The sequence below is a fragment of the Delphinapterus leucas genome, chromosome 14, assembly GCF_059928025.1.
Source record: "Delphinapterus leucas isolate spDelLeu-1000000601 "Yukka" chromosome 14, BTC_Dleu_Yukka2, whole genome shotgun sequence".
Classification (NCBI taxonomy): Eukaryota; Metazoa; Chordata; class Mammalia; order Artiodactyla; family Monodontidae; genus Delphinapterus; species Delphinapterus leucas.
Genome location: NC_143142.1, coordinates 35,177,975 through 35,192,435, shown reverse-complemented (window position 1 = coordinate 35,192,435; position 14,461 = coordinate 35,177,975). Strand labels below are relative to the sequence as shown.

The 14,461-nt window shown below is 33.8% G+C and overlaps 1 protein-coding gene and 1 long non-coding RNA gene across 5 annotated transcripts in view; one reads left to right on the top strand and one right to left on the bottom strand.

Annotated features, from left to right (window-relative positions):
• SMCHD1 (structural maintenance of chromosomes flexible hinge domain containing 1) overlaps window positions 1-14,461 on the top strand; it is a 128,968-nt gene that overhangs the window by 35,328 nt on the left and 79,179 nt on the right. For all 4 annotated transcript variants that reach the window (XM_022551508.2, XM_089894948.1, XM_089894949.1 and 1 more), the window contains 10 exons: window positions 1,090-1,256; window positions 3,208-3,298; window positions 4,006-4,216; window positions 6,845-6,965; window positions 7,044-7,227; window positions 9,155-9,349; window positions 10,855-10,968; window positions 11,538-11,644; window positions 12,383-12,465; window positions 12,650-12,763. In XM_022551508.2, the coding sequence (XP_022407216.1) occupies window positions 1,090-1,256; window positions 3,208-3,298; window positions 4,006-4,216; window positions 6,845-6,965; window positions 7,044-7,227; window positions 9,155-9,349; window positions 10,855-10,968; window positions 11,538-11,644; window positions 12,383-12,465; window positions 12,650-12,763 (1,387 nt within the window). The remainder of the gene's footprint in view (window positions 1-1,089; window positions 1,257-3,207; window positions 3,299-4,005; window positions 4,217-6,844; window positions 6,966-7,043; window positions 7,228-9,154; window positions 9,350-10,854; window positions 10,969-11,537; window positions 11,645-12,382; window positions 12,466-12,649; window positions 12,764-14,461) is intronic.
• LOC115804094 (uncharacterized) overlaps window positions 1-14,461 on the bottom strand; it is a 107,225-nt gene that overhangs the window by 28,834 nt on the left and 63,930 nt on the right. The gene's annotated exons all lie outside the window — the stretch shown is intronic.

The following is a 14,461-nucleotide window of genomic DNA, read 5'->3' as shown; positions in this document are numbered from 1 at the left end:
ATGTCACCCCATTTTTATTTTTTTAACTCTGTAGTTCTTGGCTTATAGATTTCTAATGGCACATTGTTTTATAATCATTTGTTTCTCATCTGTTAGATGGAATTTATAGGGAGGAAGGATGCTCTCTTTCTTTTATCTTGAACCCTATTTTCCTCATGCCCAAGTTGAGTCATAGGGCTTAGAAGGTGCTATCCAAATATTTGGATAATGAACCTGCATCATCAGTAAACCCAAGCTAATCTACTAACTCTCAAACTGTATAAAATGTTACTTATATATTATGTATTGTAGCTATAATATTAGTAATTTACTGTGTAGGGATGCATTGGAATCGTATTGGAGGGTTGGTTTTTATTTTTTATCAAGAAAGTAATAATACACACTTACTAAAAAAAGAAAACCAGTTTCCTAGACATAATAGTTCAGTGTGTATCTTTATCCTTATACGTTTTTATGTGTACAACTTATATAGTATATATATATACATGAAATTTTTAACATACAGGCTCATAGTAAAAACTGAGAAGTTTGTAATTCTTATCCTCAAACATTCCCCCACTCTCCCCTCCCCACTTCCCTCTGAAAGTGGACTGGGGCCCAGGATGATTTTACTCCCTTTTAAACAGAGTGCCTTTGGGCTAAGCCAGCTGGGTTCAGGCTGCATCCTAGTTTTCATGAACTTGGAGGGCTGGCTGGGCATTGGTCCTGACCAAGTTAAGTGGTAGGTACCCCAAGCAAGGACTCATTCCACCTTAGGGTAAGTGTTCTCAATTTTGGGGTGCAGTTTTAAACTCAGTATTTATTTTTCTTTACCCTTTTCTTTATGATTCTCCAGTTCGTGTAGCATTATGGTTTAGCATTCTCCTTGATGTATGCCAGTTTAGCAATCTATGTAAAAGTTTCCCTCTCCTCACAGCATTGTTGTCACACACTCAGCTGATTTGCAATTGGCCATTTTCCTCCAAAAGATTTTTGAAGCCTGTATTTGAAATTATCCAAGTGAATCACATTAAAGGTTGATGTAAATGTTATTTGTTAATTACAGTTAAGGTGCATGTAATGTGTTGTACTTTATGTTCACTCTTGTAGCCGTCTGATTCTGTTCACATTACAAATGATGATGAAAGATTTCTACATCATCTTATCTCAGAGGAGAAGGAAAAAGATAGCTTTACTGCTGTGGTTATCACAGGGGTACAACCAGAACACATACAGTACTTGAAAAATTATTTCCTTCTTTGGACGAGACAGTTAGCGTAAGTATTTACATTTGATTCAGGACATGTTTCTTCTTATCTTTTTTAAGATAGAAAATATTACAGACATATTGAAGCCTCTTGGCTGTCTGCTTTACTCCTATCCCATTTCCTTCCCTTCAGTACAGGAATCATTACTCTGATGTTAGCATTAAAATGGTTCTGTATTCTGTAAATAATGTACCCATCACCGGTAATGTATTGGTCATTACAAATACAAACATGAGGCCCGTGCTTTTTGACAACTGTGATAACATTTAAAATAAACTTGAGTTCACCGATTCAGCTCATCACCCCCAGATCCCCCTTTTGTGCTTTTGCTGTGTAGCATGTATTATAATCTTCCATACCACACAGTTTACTTATATTTTTGTCTACTTTCTACCTTGGAACGTCTGTCGTTTTTTATGCACTGCTGTATCCCAGTGTTTCCTTTTACATAGTAGATGCTCAATAAAAGTTTACTGAATGAATGTATTGAGTCTATTAAAATAAAAAAAAAATCTGTATGTGACATGAGTAATACTGAAAATAAATCTTTGTGTATCTATTCCAGGAAAACTTTTAGGAAGTATATATTCCATTAGATCAAATCAGAAGTATATACATTTAATGGCTCTTAAGTTTTTTCCTCTGTAGTTACACAGTATAGACCTTTGACTGGATTGTTTCCATAATTTGTATTAACCTGAATTAATTAGTCTTGCAAAATGGGTATACTGTACAAAATTCATGTTTTTAAAGAAAGTATCTTTTCTTATTTATTCAAAGGGCTGTTGTACTTACTTTGAGATTCTCTATTTTATACATATATATTAACAATTAAAATTTTTTATGGGGAAATTGATTTTAGGAATGCCTTTTTTCTTGAATATTGATGTTTATTGGCTGTGTAACACAAGAGTTTTAAATAGGACTTTGGAATGTTTCTTCTCTAAGAACATCTTTTATTAGTTATTTTATTATTTCTCTTAACTGAAGGAATTCAGTGTACATTAATGACATAATTATAACTTAACTCTTGCTTTTAAAAAGAATGACGTATAACTTTAACCATTCTTTGAAATAGACACTTGCTAAGCTATTTATAGCACTCTTTCTTAATGTATGGTTGTAAACTTATTGTTGACTATGATGTTAACACTTTTGAGATGTCTGAAGAAAGAAATCATGATTTTCAGTGATTTCCTTTTATCTTAGTAGTGTTTTAAACTAGGACAATTAATGTAATTTAAAAAACTTAAAATTCATATGAAGGAATATTTTAAATTCCTGCTTGAGGAATAATTACACATGTGATACAGGATATGGGGAGGTGAATAATCTCCTCCAAATATAATCTTTTGAAACATTTGCCAAAATAAAATAACAAAGATTTCTGAAGTGGTGGTTTTTGATGGGATAATGTTGAATTTATTCGTTTTAGGAGTATTGGCATAAGATTGTTTCAGTGTCATAGGAGAAGAAAGATGAGAGTTACAGAATGATGCTCTCATGTTGGGGACATAAGTTAAAGTTACTCAATCCTGTATACTCCCTGATATTTGAGTCCTTTGTAGAACATCCCTAACAAGTAGAATTATAGCCTCTTAACTTCTAGTTTTAGTTTTTTTGATAAACTATACTTAAAGTATTTGGGCCTTAAAGTTGGAAAGACTTGGATTGAAGCGCCCCCAACTCTATAATTCTGTGACCTTAAGTAAATTAAATTATATACGTTTCTTGCATTCCAATTTCTATATAAAATGAAGGGTAATAATATCTGAATCTCAGGATTGTTTTTACCATTAAATGGTTTACTCTGTTTAAAAATGCTTCATATAGTGTAAGTACTGCCAAATAGTAGTTATAGAATTTTTTTTGGTAGTTATAGAATTTTTTTTGGTAGAAGATTAGATGAACTGTAATTTTATGTGATTTAAAAGTGTAAAGGTATTCTTCTGTGTTTTAGGCATATTTATCATTACTATATTCATGGCCCAAAAGGGAATGAAAAACGTACATCAAAGGAAGTTGGACCTTTCAACAACATTGATATTGAAGTAAGATAAAATTCTTTCTTAAAGTATTGTGAATTATTAGGTATCTGTTCTAGTTCCAGGTTACTCTGGACAAGAAAACTCAGTCAGTAAATAGGCAACTTCTCTGTCCTTGTCTTTTACCAGAACACTTCCCTAATTTGATATGCAAGTAAAGAGATTATTCCTAGATGTATTTTTGTGGAACCTTTGTTTACTATAGTATATGGTTTTTCCTTTCTCTGTCTTCTGTAGAGATATGAGCTGTTACTGAATATCATGTCTCAAAAGCAGGGAAGAAAAGGAATAAATAGTTTCTCTTTTGTTCACAGAAGTCTTATAACGGTAAAGTAAGATTTAGAAGAAAAGAATATTTGAGTGTTGAGTTCTCAGTATCCTTGCCCACACGTCAGGAAGAATTTCATGTACATCTTTATCCCACTTCCTACCTCTAGCAGGAAACCTTGAATTAAATGTACTCTTCACTTAATATATCCTTCAGCTCTGCTTTGCTCTTTCTTTGCTTACTTTCAGTTTTTTGTAGTGTATTTTTTTTGAGATGCTACTTAGAGCTATTTAATCCAAATAAAAATATATATGTATTTCAATAAGCTAGATGATTACTTGTACAAATAAAAGTAGTTTTTGCCTGTTCTGTTGTTGGATCATAGGTGAGAACAAAAGTAAAGTCACTATAGAATTTAATTGTTTTTGCTTTATTTTTATTTTAGATTTCTATGTTTGAAAAGGGGAAGACACCTAAGATTATCAACCTAAGGGAAATACAAGATGACATGCAGACGTTGTATATAAATACAGCAGCCGATAGTTTTGAGTTCAAGGCTCATGTTGAAGGAGATGGTGTAGTGGAAGGGATTATCCGATATCACCCTTTTTTATATGATAGAGAAACGTATCCTGATGATCCATGCTTTCCATCAAGTATGTTAATCTGTTATCTTAGCTACAAAATGTGAAGTTGTGATTTAGGATAGTGATTTGTTTTCTTAATAATAATTCTTAGTTGGGTTGTTGAGGTTAGATAAATTTAAAAACTTTTTTCCCTCATGCAAATCTTAAGTTATTAAAGTATTTATAATTTTTATAATTCTTAATTTTTGTGTATATTCATTTCCAGATGAATAAAGCAGTGGCTTTAAGAAAGATTATATATTCTTTTATCATAGATCTCTTCCTGAAGTGAATTTTTAGCTATGTACTGCATAGTAATCCTTTATATATTCTCCATGTTGTCTTCCTGTTATCTTTGTAGGTATTTATAAAGTAGTTTTAAACTTTACTTAGTCATACTAGTTTTTTCTTTATGCTTTCTGATTTTTGCCTTGCTATAGAAAGGTATCTTATACCTCAAGATTATAAAAAAGATCCTGTGGTTTTTTTTCTTAATCATTTTATGTTTACATCTTTAACACATCTCTAATCTTTTTTGTGTGTGGGTTAACTTAATATTTTCCATGTGGGTTTCCAGTTTCCTAGCACCAATTATTGAACGTTATGATTTTTGTAATAGTTTAAATATCACTTTCATAATAATATAAAGTTCCCATAAGTGCATAGATCCGGATTTTTTACTATAAGGAATTGATCTATTTTGTGTTTTTATTTATTATGAATTTATTTATTTGTTTATTTATTTATGGCTGTGTTGGGTCTTTGTTGCTGTGAGTGGGGGCTACTCTTTGTTGCGGTGTGCAGGCTTCTCACTGCGGTGGCTTCTCTTGTTGTGGAGCACAGGCTCTAGGTGCGTGGGCTTCAGTAGTTGTGGCATGTGGGCTCAGTAGTTGTGGCTCGCAGGCTCTAGAGTGCAGGCTCGGTAGTTGTGGCTCACGGGCTTAGTTGCTCCGCGGCATGTGGGATCTTCCTGGACCAGGGCTCGAACCTATGTGCCCTGCATTGGCAGGCGGAGTGCCACCACTGTGGCAACCACTGTACCACCAGGGAAGTCCCTATTTTGTGTTTTTATACATGAGTAATGATACTCTCTTGTCCTTTATACTGTATATTGATATCTGTAGGGCAAGGCACTATTGTTCTTTTTAGAGAAAATTCTTTTTTTCTTTTTTTTTTTTTTTTTTTTTTTTTTGTGGTGCGCGGGCCTCTCACTGTTGTGGCCTCTCCCCTTGTGGAGCACAGGCTCTGGACGCGCAGGCTCAGTGGCCATGGCTCACGGGCCCAGCCGCTCCGCGGCATGTGGGATCTTCCCGGACTGGGGCACGAACTCGTGTCCCCTGCATCGGCAGGCGGACTCTCAACCACTGTGCCACCAGGGAAGCCCTAGAGAAAATTCTTAATGCTTAATCTTTTGCTCTTCTGGATAAACTTTGGAATCACTTTGTACTGTACTTTCACTTTAAAAAAATCCTAGTGGTATTATTGAGATTGCATTGAATTTTCATAGATTAACAATATTAAATTTTCTCATTCAGAATAATTCTTTAGTATAGCCTTAGTATTGTGGGTTTTGGAACCAGATTTCCTGATTTGAATCCTATCTTTGCCACTTTGTGTAAACTTTGACAAAGTACCGCCTGCCTCAGTATCTGTGAAGTTGGGGGGGTAATAATTCTTGCCTCATAGATGTGTTGTGAGGGTTGAATAAGAAACTGCTTCAAGTCCTCAGAATAGTGCCCGACTTTGTTTAGTAAGTGTTCATACATGTTATTACTCAGTGACCTTCCCTCCCGTGAAGTCTCTAGCATGTTTTTCATTTGCCATTTGTAATTTTTGCATGCTTATAGACAAAAAGATAAAGTTCTTCAAATGATGTCTTAAAATAATAGCCAGTAAGTTGAATGAGATCAGAGGGGTTCTCTAAGAGCAAGTGAAATGGTGTGATTGAAAGGAATATTTACTTGTGATGGACTTGTGAGGGTTTTTTTGGGAGAAGAAGGCTTTATTGGGGGTGGGGGGAATGACTTAATGCCAGAATAACTGAGATATTACTATGTCAGGATCATAATGTTTGAATCTAATTTATCTAAATATATGAAAATGTATTACTAACAAACATAAAAATGTAGACAGTTGAGCTTTATAACATAGGTTATAATTCTAGCTGTATCATAAAGTAAACTTACATTCAGTGTTATTAATTTGTCCAAGCTAGGCAAACTTGCTGTTGCTCGATACTGTAGATTTTCCAGATGATTTTTATGTAAGTAAACTGGTTCTGACAGAGTTGTGAAGCTTGTGGTTTAGGTACAGGATTCAAGCTCCCATATTTATAAATAGGTTTTAAAGATTGCAGGCTCAGTAGCTACTATAGTACTCCTAACACAGATGGATTAGTATGTAATCAATTATTGACTTTGTAATGAGAAACACTATTGGTAATGTGGAACCACTTTGAAAATCTGCCTTTTTGAGGGCAAACAGAATAAAGCCACCTTTAGATTTTATAGAATGCAATGTTAAAGATCATAAGATTTTTTGTTACCATTTCTCTGAAGTAGCTTTAACATTTCACTTACAGAAATTGATTTCTCAGTGGTAAAAATTGCGTATACTTTATAGCAATAAACATTTTGTTCCAATATTCCTTTGTTCTAGAATTAAAAGATGAAGATGATGATGATGACTGTTTCATACTTGAGAAAGCAGCAAGAGGGAAAAGACCTATTTTTGAATGTTTTTGGAATGGACGACTAATACCATATACATCTGTTGAAGAGTAAGTTCTGATTTTTGCTGAAATTATATTGTTTTGTGATCTAATCTTTTTACTAACTAATACTTTGTTCTGTTCAAGCTTTGACTGGTGTACTCCTCCTAAGAAGAGAGGGCTTGCACCGATTGAGTGCTACAATAGGATATCTGGTGCATTATTCACTAATGACAAATTCCAGGTCAGCACAAATAAACTGACCTTTATGGATCTTGAGCTAAAATTGAAAGATAAGAACACCCTTTTTACAAGGATTTTAAATGGACAGGTATGGTTTTAAGCATCAAATTTTGAATATTTGCAAGTGTTCTATTTTAAGTACAACAAAAGTCACTAGTAGTGTAGATTTGTACTGACAATTTGCATACTTTTCATTTTATTTAATCTGGAATATAAATTTTCATTCATGAGCATTTATGTGTTCACTCAAAAATTTCAAATTGATTAGATCTTGTTCAGGTAAAATTTACAGATCTTTTATCAGATCTTCATCAGTACCTTGACATAGTAAATAGAAGCTACAGAACCATGTCCATTTGATAAGAGCATATAAGAACAATTTTATCTAATACAAAAGCTGTGTTTATATATTAATAACCTAAATATGCAATTTTAATCTAATCTTGGGGGTAAAATTGAGGTAGAACTATGAAATACTTTGGGCTAAAAGGTGCTGTGAGATTGATCAGTATTAAAATCTACGTTAATCAATAGAAAAAGAGTGATAAATTTTTTAAAAAGTAGGATAGAACTAGTGTGCTTTTATTCTACCTAAGCACCTCAGAAAGTTACTTGATGCTACTCTTTCAGTAGTTTAATGTTAAGTTGCCAAGAGATGGATGCATTTATTCTGAATTTAAAATTGCTTAAGCAATAACCACAATACATGACACACAGTATTTATAGTCAGTCATCCCTACAACATGTTGAAATTCATTTTGCTCTTAATAAAAAGATACTGAGTCTTATATACTTTTATCGACTACAAGGGCTGTACATTGAAATACAGCATAAAAATTTGGTAGGCGGACTGTCCCATTCCTAGTTAATAATTTTAATATTCTTGTCAAGATGACAAAGTGATAACAGTAATTTGCTGATTCAGGAAGGAGTTGGTACCTGGGAACAGATTAGGGGGAAGATTTCCTTGAAGATATATGCCATTTTTGAGTGTTTACAATGTACATGTTACTTCTTATTCAAATAACTTTTTAAAACCAAAAGTTTTTTTTTTTAATGATTAACATACTGGCCCTTTGACTATAAGCTGCAAAAACTTAAGCTGAAATCAGTTTTAGTTTTGCCCCATTTTCATTTGGAAATGCTATATTGTGGAATAAGATATATAGGGGGAAATGAACTTCTATAACTTTATGCAAAGTATTCTGTGAAAGCATGTTATGTAAAGATTATCTTCCCTACTCATTCTCCTAAAGATAGGCATTAAACAAATATATAGCACCTTACGCTGGAATGTAAATCTCTATACTGTCTCCCATCAGGGTGAAGAATGATAAGCAATGGCACATTTTTTTCTATATATTATTAGAAAACAATTTTTATTTTATGATTTATTTTCTGAATAAATATAGATATATAATACATAATTAAAAGGAAAGATGTGTTTTGCATAGCAATGATTGTCAACCTTTTTTTCACTATCACTTTATAGAAGAGGTTTTTTGACCTTTTCTCCCCCTAATCACTCCCCACAATGACATTTTAATACCATAGATATACCATATATATGTTTAAGTACTATATGTATTTAATTCTGTGCCTGATACATAAAAAGATATTTTTATTGCCCTATTTAGAATGTGCATCGTTCACAGTAAGAAGGCTTCCACTTACCCTTTTCCCCTAATCAGCTAGTTCTCCTTATCCTAGGCAGCCAGTGTTTGTCATTTTTTGGTATATCCTAGGATTTAAAACAGGGAAGCAAATCTTTGTTGATATTGACCATTAAGACCTTGGACCCAAGGGTGTAGCAAAGATTTTTCTTTCTTTAGTAATGTCTTTGATAGAAATCTAAATTCATATGGGAGAAGGATCCAGCAAAATATTTTAGTCTTTTATTAGATTTTCTGGGGTGGGCAGGTATGTGAAAGGAAAAATGAAATGAATGAGAAGTGTCTGTGGTTGTATTTGTTTATTAGTAGCTATATTTCATAGAACATTTTAAAATTTTACAGGAGCAGCGAATGAAAATTGACAGAGAATTTGCTTTATGGCTGAAGGACTGTCATGAAAAGTATGACAAACAAATAAAATTTACACTTTTTAAAGGAATAATTACACGTCCTGATCTTCCTTCTAAAAAGCAGGGCCCCTGGGCGACTTATTCAGCAATAGAATGGGATGGAAAAATATACAAAGCAGGACAGCTGGTAAGTTTAACTTATTTTTAGATTTAATTTTTAGTAGAATTTAAACTAAATTAGATGTATTAGAATTTATCAACAACCAAAAATAATATATTTACTCTTGGCTCCTCGGGAGCCAGAAAAGAACGAAAAGGCCAAACGGATTTTAATTACGTAATTTAACAGGACATTTTATAAAAAACTTGATTTTTGCCAAAGGCTCAATTAACAAGGTTTTTATTGTTTCTTGCACTAAACTTTACTCAAATGGAGAATTCCATTTTGTTTTTTTAATTGTGATATGGAGAAATTATTTTTCAGCAAATTTTTATTGAGTGCTGCTCGTGAGTTACTGTGCTATTGACTGCATTGTGGAGAATGCAGAGGTCTAGGGCATGTCCTTTGTCCTTCAGGCTGTTACAGCCTGAAAACAGATAACCTAAGCAGAATAATCATAGGTAAGAAGGGGGTAAGTGCTATGAAAAGAGAACGAATAGTGCTCATAGTTTAGGAGAGAATTTTCTGACTTCGGATTGGCCTCGGAGAAGAGGGTGAATCATGCAATTCTTTGTGCATGAAGTGGCATGTGTATGGAACTTGAAAGGTAAAGGCTCAGGTTTGCAGAGGTAATTATGAAGGTAATGCACAAATGTGACACTCTCATCATCATATATCGAAAGCTTTGGAATCAGATGTGGTCACCTCGAAGTAGTGCGTGTAGCTACAGCTTGCTTTTCCAACATTTAGAGGTTAGGAAAACAAAGAGGAGGAGCTGACAAAGGAGAATTGAAAGGGATAAGGTAGTGAGATAGAAGGAAACCAGGAGAATAAGGTATTTGTGAAGAGTTACAAGGAGGGAGTGATCAGTTTCGTCAAATTCTGTGTGGTAGTCAAGTGAAATGCTTTCTCAGAGAAGATAATCTGAGCACAAAGACAGGTAAATGCAGGGAAACCGCAAGCAACAGAGTTGGGTTGCTGCAACCTATTGTGTGTGTGAGGAGAAATAGTTCAGAAATGAAATGAGGCTGGAAGGTAGGTTGGGTGTAAATTTTTGTTGTCCTTGTAGTTGGGAAGTTTTGAATTGGACTAATGGAAATTACCCTTAGATTTTTCAAGCCAAGTAAGGAGAAGAAATACATTATAGGCAAGTTTTGAGCTAATTTATTTGAAAGAAATGATAACTTTGTAAGTCACCGTCCACAGTCTGCAAGCAACATTTATGGGGGTTTGAGATAACTTGCATTAATAATAATTGACTTGGAAGGCTTTGGGCATTTTAGACACATGCATAGCTATGACATTTTTGTATGAAGAAGCCACTGTGTCTTTTCAAAGATACGTTACAAATAAGTGGAGAACTTCACAAATATAACTTTATTAGAATATTAGAATGCTTTTTTTGTTAATTTTTCTAATGATAGATGCTGAGTTTTCCCCTTGCATAAAGTAGTTCTGTTAAGTAATTGTTAAACCTGTTTTTCTAAAAGTAAATATTAATACTAAATCCTTGTTTTAAAACTAAATATTAGGTCAAGACAATCAAGACACTTCCTCTCTTTTATGGAAGCATTGTAAAATTTTTTCTTTATGGTGATCATGATGGAGAAGTATATGCTACAGGAGGAGAGGTTCAAATTGCAATGGTAAGACCCCCAGATAACAAAAAGTATTTCTTCAAAGTCTCTTGGTACTACTTTCTTTTGCTTAATTGTTAAAGTTACGGTATTCTGTTTTGTCTCATATTTGGCTTTTCCATTGGTTAAAGTAGTGGTAGCATGAATTTTTATGTTTCATATTTGATGTTTTTAATAATCTATAGAACAACATCTGTGTGCCCAGTGTTTAATTAACGTTACATATATTATTGCTAGTTAACACAGTAATTTTGTAAAGTGCACATTTCATCCAAGGCCCACAAACATAAACATTGGAGCCAGACTTCTATCTCAAGAATGAAAAACTTCAAAACTAGAACTGGTTTTATCCTTATACTATGCTCTTGTTAAAATTTGAATGGCCTAAGGCCTATTTAATTAGGCCTAAGGAGTTTACATGAAAAATGGAAGTAAACACTGTGGTATAATGTAATAATAGCTATTATGATTTATATACTTAACTAGGGTAAAAATATGTTTCTTTGGAAGAAATGTTCTTGTTGCAGCTAAATTTAAATAGTTTTTTTTAAATGTTGGTGTAAATTTTATTTATTCAGGAACCTCAGGCACTGTATGATGAAATAAAAACTGTGCCAATTGCAAAGCTGGATAGGACAGTTGCTGAGAAAGCTGTGAAAAAATATGTAGAAGATGAAATGGCAAGGTAATTTACATTTCAAGATGCATATGGTAAAAAATAACAAGAAAAATCAAGAGGAATTGTCCTTTTAGCAGTTATTGAGTGTGTCGTTATGCTCTTCTATTTGGGCACTTGTAGTCTTAGATGTGTGTATTGTGACAAACTTCTTGCTGTTAAAAAAAACCTGAGAGCTCTCTGTTATAAAAACAGAATCCTGTATTTCATAGAAAAATGAGGAAATCTTATATCTACAGTGTCACTGTTATCAGCACTATGATTTAGGTTGTTAAAAAAAAAACAAACAACTTTGGCCTACAGCTAGAAGAAAATGGTAGTAACTGCTGAGAGGTAAAGATTAGTACAAAAGAAGTAAAAGGAAATCGAAAAATAAAACGGTTTGTGGCTCTTGTATAGCTAATGATGTAGTCATTTTGATTCCTACTGAATCTCACTGGTAATTCTTTTATTTGTAGAGTTTATCCTGTCTCCCAAAGGTAGCTTGTACTATAAATGAATAGAAAAATCTCAAAAAAAAAAGCACAGTTCCTGGCTGTTAACACCAGGAGATTTTGTCTTACTCTGTAGCCACAACAGTGGTTGAGGAGAAGGAAATGTTTACAGTATTAATCATACAGGATTTCAGATTTAACGTGTCAAAAAAAATTAGAAATAAATATTAAAATTTCTAGTAACTTTTATTTTAAAAAATAAGACCATAATTAACACAGTTCATGAATAATTAATATGCTGGTTTCATAATAGGCTCCCTGATAGATTGTCAGTAACTTGGCCTGAAGGAGATGAATTATTGCCAAATGAGATTAGGCCTGCTGGAACCCCCATTGGTATGTTTTTGGGTTTTTTGTGTGTGTGTGTTTGTTTTTAAATACTGAAAAAATGCTTTTCTTACATCTTACATTTCATAGTAAAAGACCATGAAAAATTAAAGTGCGGTGTGAAGACCTAGCAGATTCATCAGATTCTTTGGGTGTGACTCAGACATTCTTATTTTTAATTTTGGACTGATAGGTGCATTAAGAATTGAAATATTGAATAAAAAGGGGGAAGCAATGCAAAAGCTTCCAGGAACAAGTCATGGAGGGTCAAAGAAACTCCTGGTTGAGCTCAAAGTTATACTACACTGTAAGTATACTAACTAATTTGGATCTTTATTGTTGTTCTTAAATATATAACATATGTTTTAATATCTTTGTGTAATTATGAGCTAGCAATCTGATAGTACATTTGTTTAAAGTTAGGAGTTTCAAAAGTGTGAATAATTCATATTAAAAAAATCAATTGTTTTCTGAGGGTTTTTTTTTTAACATTCTGAATTTTCCTATGTAGGTAGCTGTGGGCTAAAATAAAGATATGATGTGCATACATGTAGTAGTTTGTACAATAGGAATTTTGATTGGATAATCCTTAAGATCCCTTCTAAATCAAAAATACTGTGTCTCTGAACCTATGGGCCAGAAGTAATTGTTTCAGATGAGAATCCTGGCCCACTCTTTGGTAAAGGAAAAGAACTGCATATTATTGCTCATCTTGTATTTTCCTAACTTGAATCACCTTGTTTGTTAACTTGTCTGTTGTTTTTTAACATCTTTATTGGCGTATAATTGCTTTACTATGGTGTGTTAGTTTCTGCTTTATAACAAAGTGAATCAGCTATACATATACATATGTTCCCATATCTCTTCCCTCTTGCGTCTACCTCCCTCCCACCCTCCCTATCCCTCCCCTCTAGGTGGTCACAAAGCACGGAGCTGATCTCCCTGTGCTATGCGGCTGCTTCCCACTAGCTATCTATTTTACATTTGGTAGTGTATGTATGTCCATGCCGCTCTCTCACTTTGTCCCAGCTTACCCTTCCCCCTCCCTGTGTACTCAAGTCCATTCTCTACATCTGTGTCTTTATTCCTGTCCTGCCCCTAGCTTCTTCAGAACCTTTTTTTTTTTTTTCTTTTAAGATTCCATATGTATGTGTTAGCATACGGTATTTGTTTTTCTCTTTCTGACTTATTACTTCACTCTGTATGACAGACTCTGGGTCCATCCACCTCACTACAAATAACTCAGTTTTGTTTCTTTTTATGGCTGAGTAGTATTCCATTGTGTATATGTGCCACATCTTCTTTATCCATTCATCGGTCGATGGACATTTAGGTTGCTTCCATGTCCTGGCTATTGTAAATACAGCTGCAATGAACATTTTGGTACATGACTCTTTTTGAATTACGGTTTTCTTTGTCTGTTGTTTTTGTCTTGACTGCCTGAAAGTATTTTCAATTTATATTTTCAATAATTGTTCTATCACTATATATTGCATGTCTGGTCCATGGATTTTAAAGATGTTTAAAGATGTTTTATTCACTATGCGTTTATTTCCAACATTTATAAACTAGTCAGTGGTCATGTATACTTTCATTGTATAAATGTCTTACTAGCCTCGGCAGCATTGAACAGTTTGACTAATTTTACTGCAGTACTCTTATTTTTGGCCTCTGTGACACTCTATTTTATATTTCTCCAGCTTTTTTTGATGGCTTAAAACAACATATGTTTATTATCTTACAGTTCTCTAGGTCATCCGTCCCAGGTGGACTTCACTGTGCTAAAATCAAAGTGTCAGCAGGATAGTGTTCCTTCTGGAGGTTCTAGGGAAGGCTCGCCTTTTCCACTTCTAGAAGCCACCCACATTCCTTGGCTTGTGGCCCTTTCCATCTTCAAAGCCAGCAGTGTAGCATCTTCCAGCCTCTCTGTGACTCTGACCCTCCTGCCTCTGTCTTATTTAAAAACAAAAACAAAAATACACACAGGCATACCTCGTTTAATTGT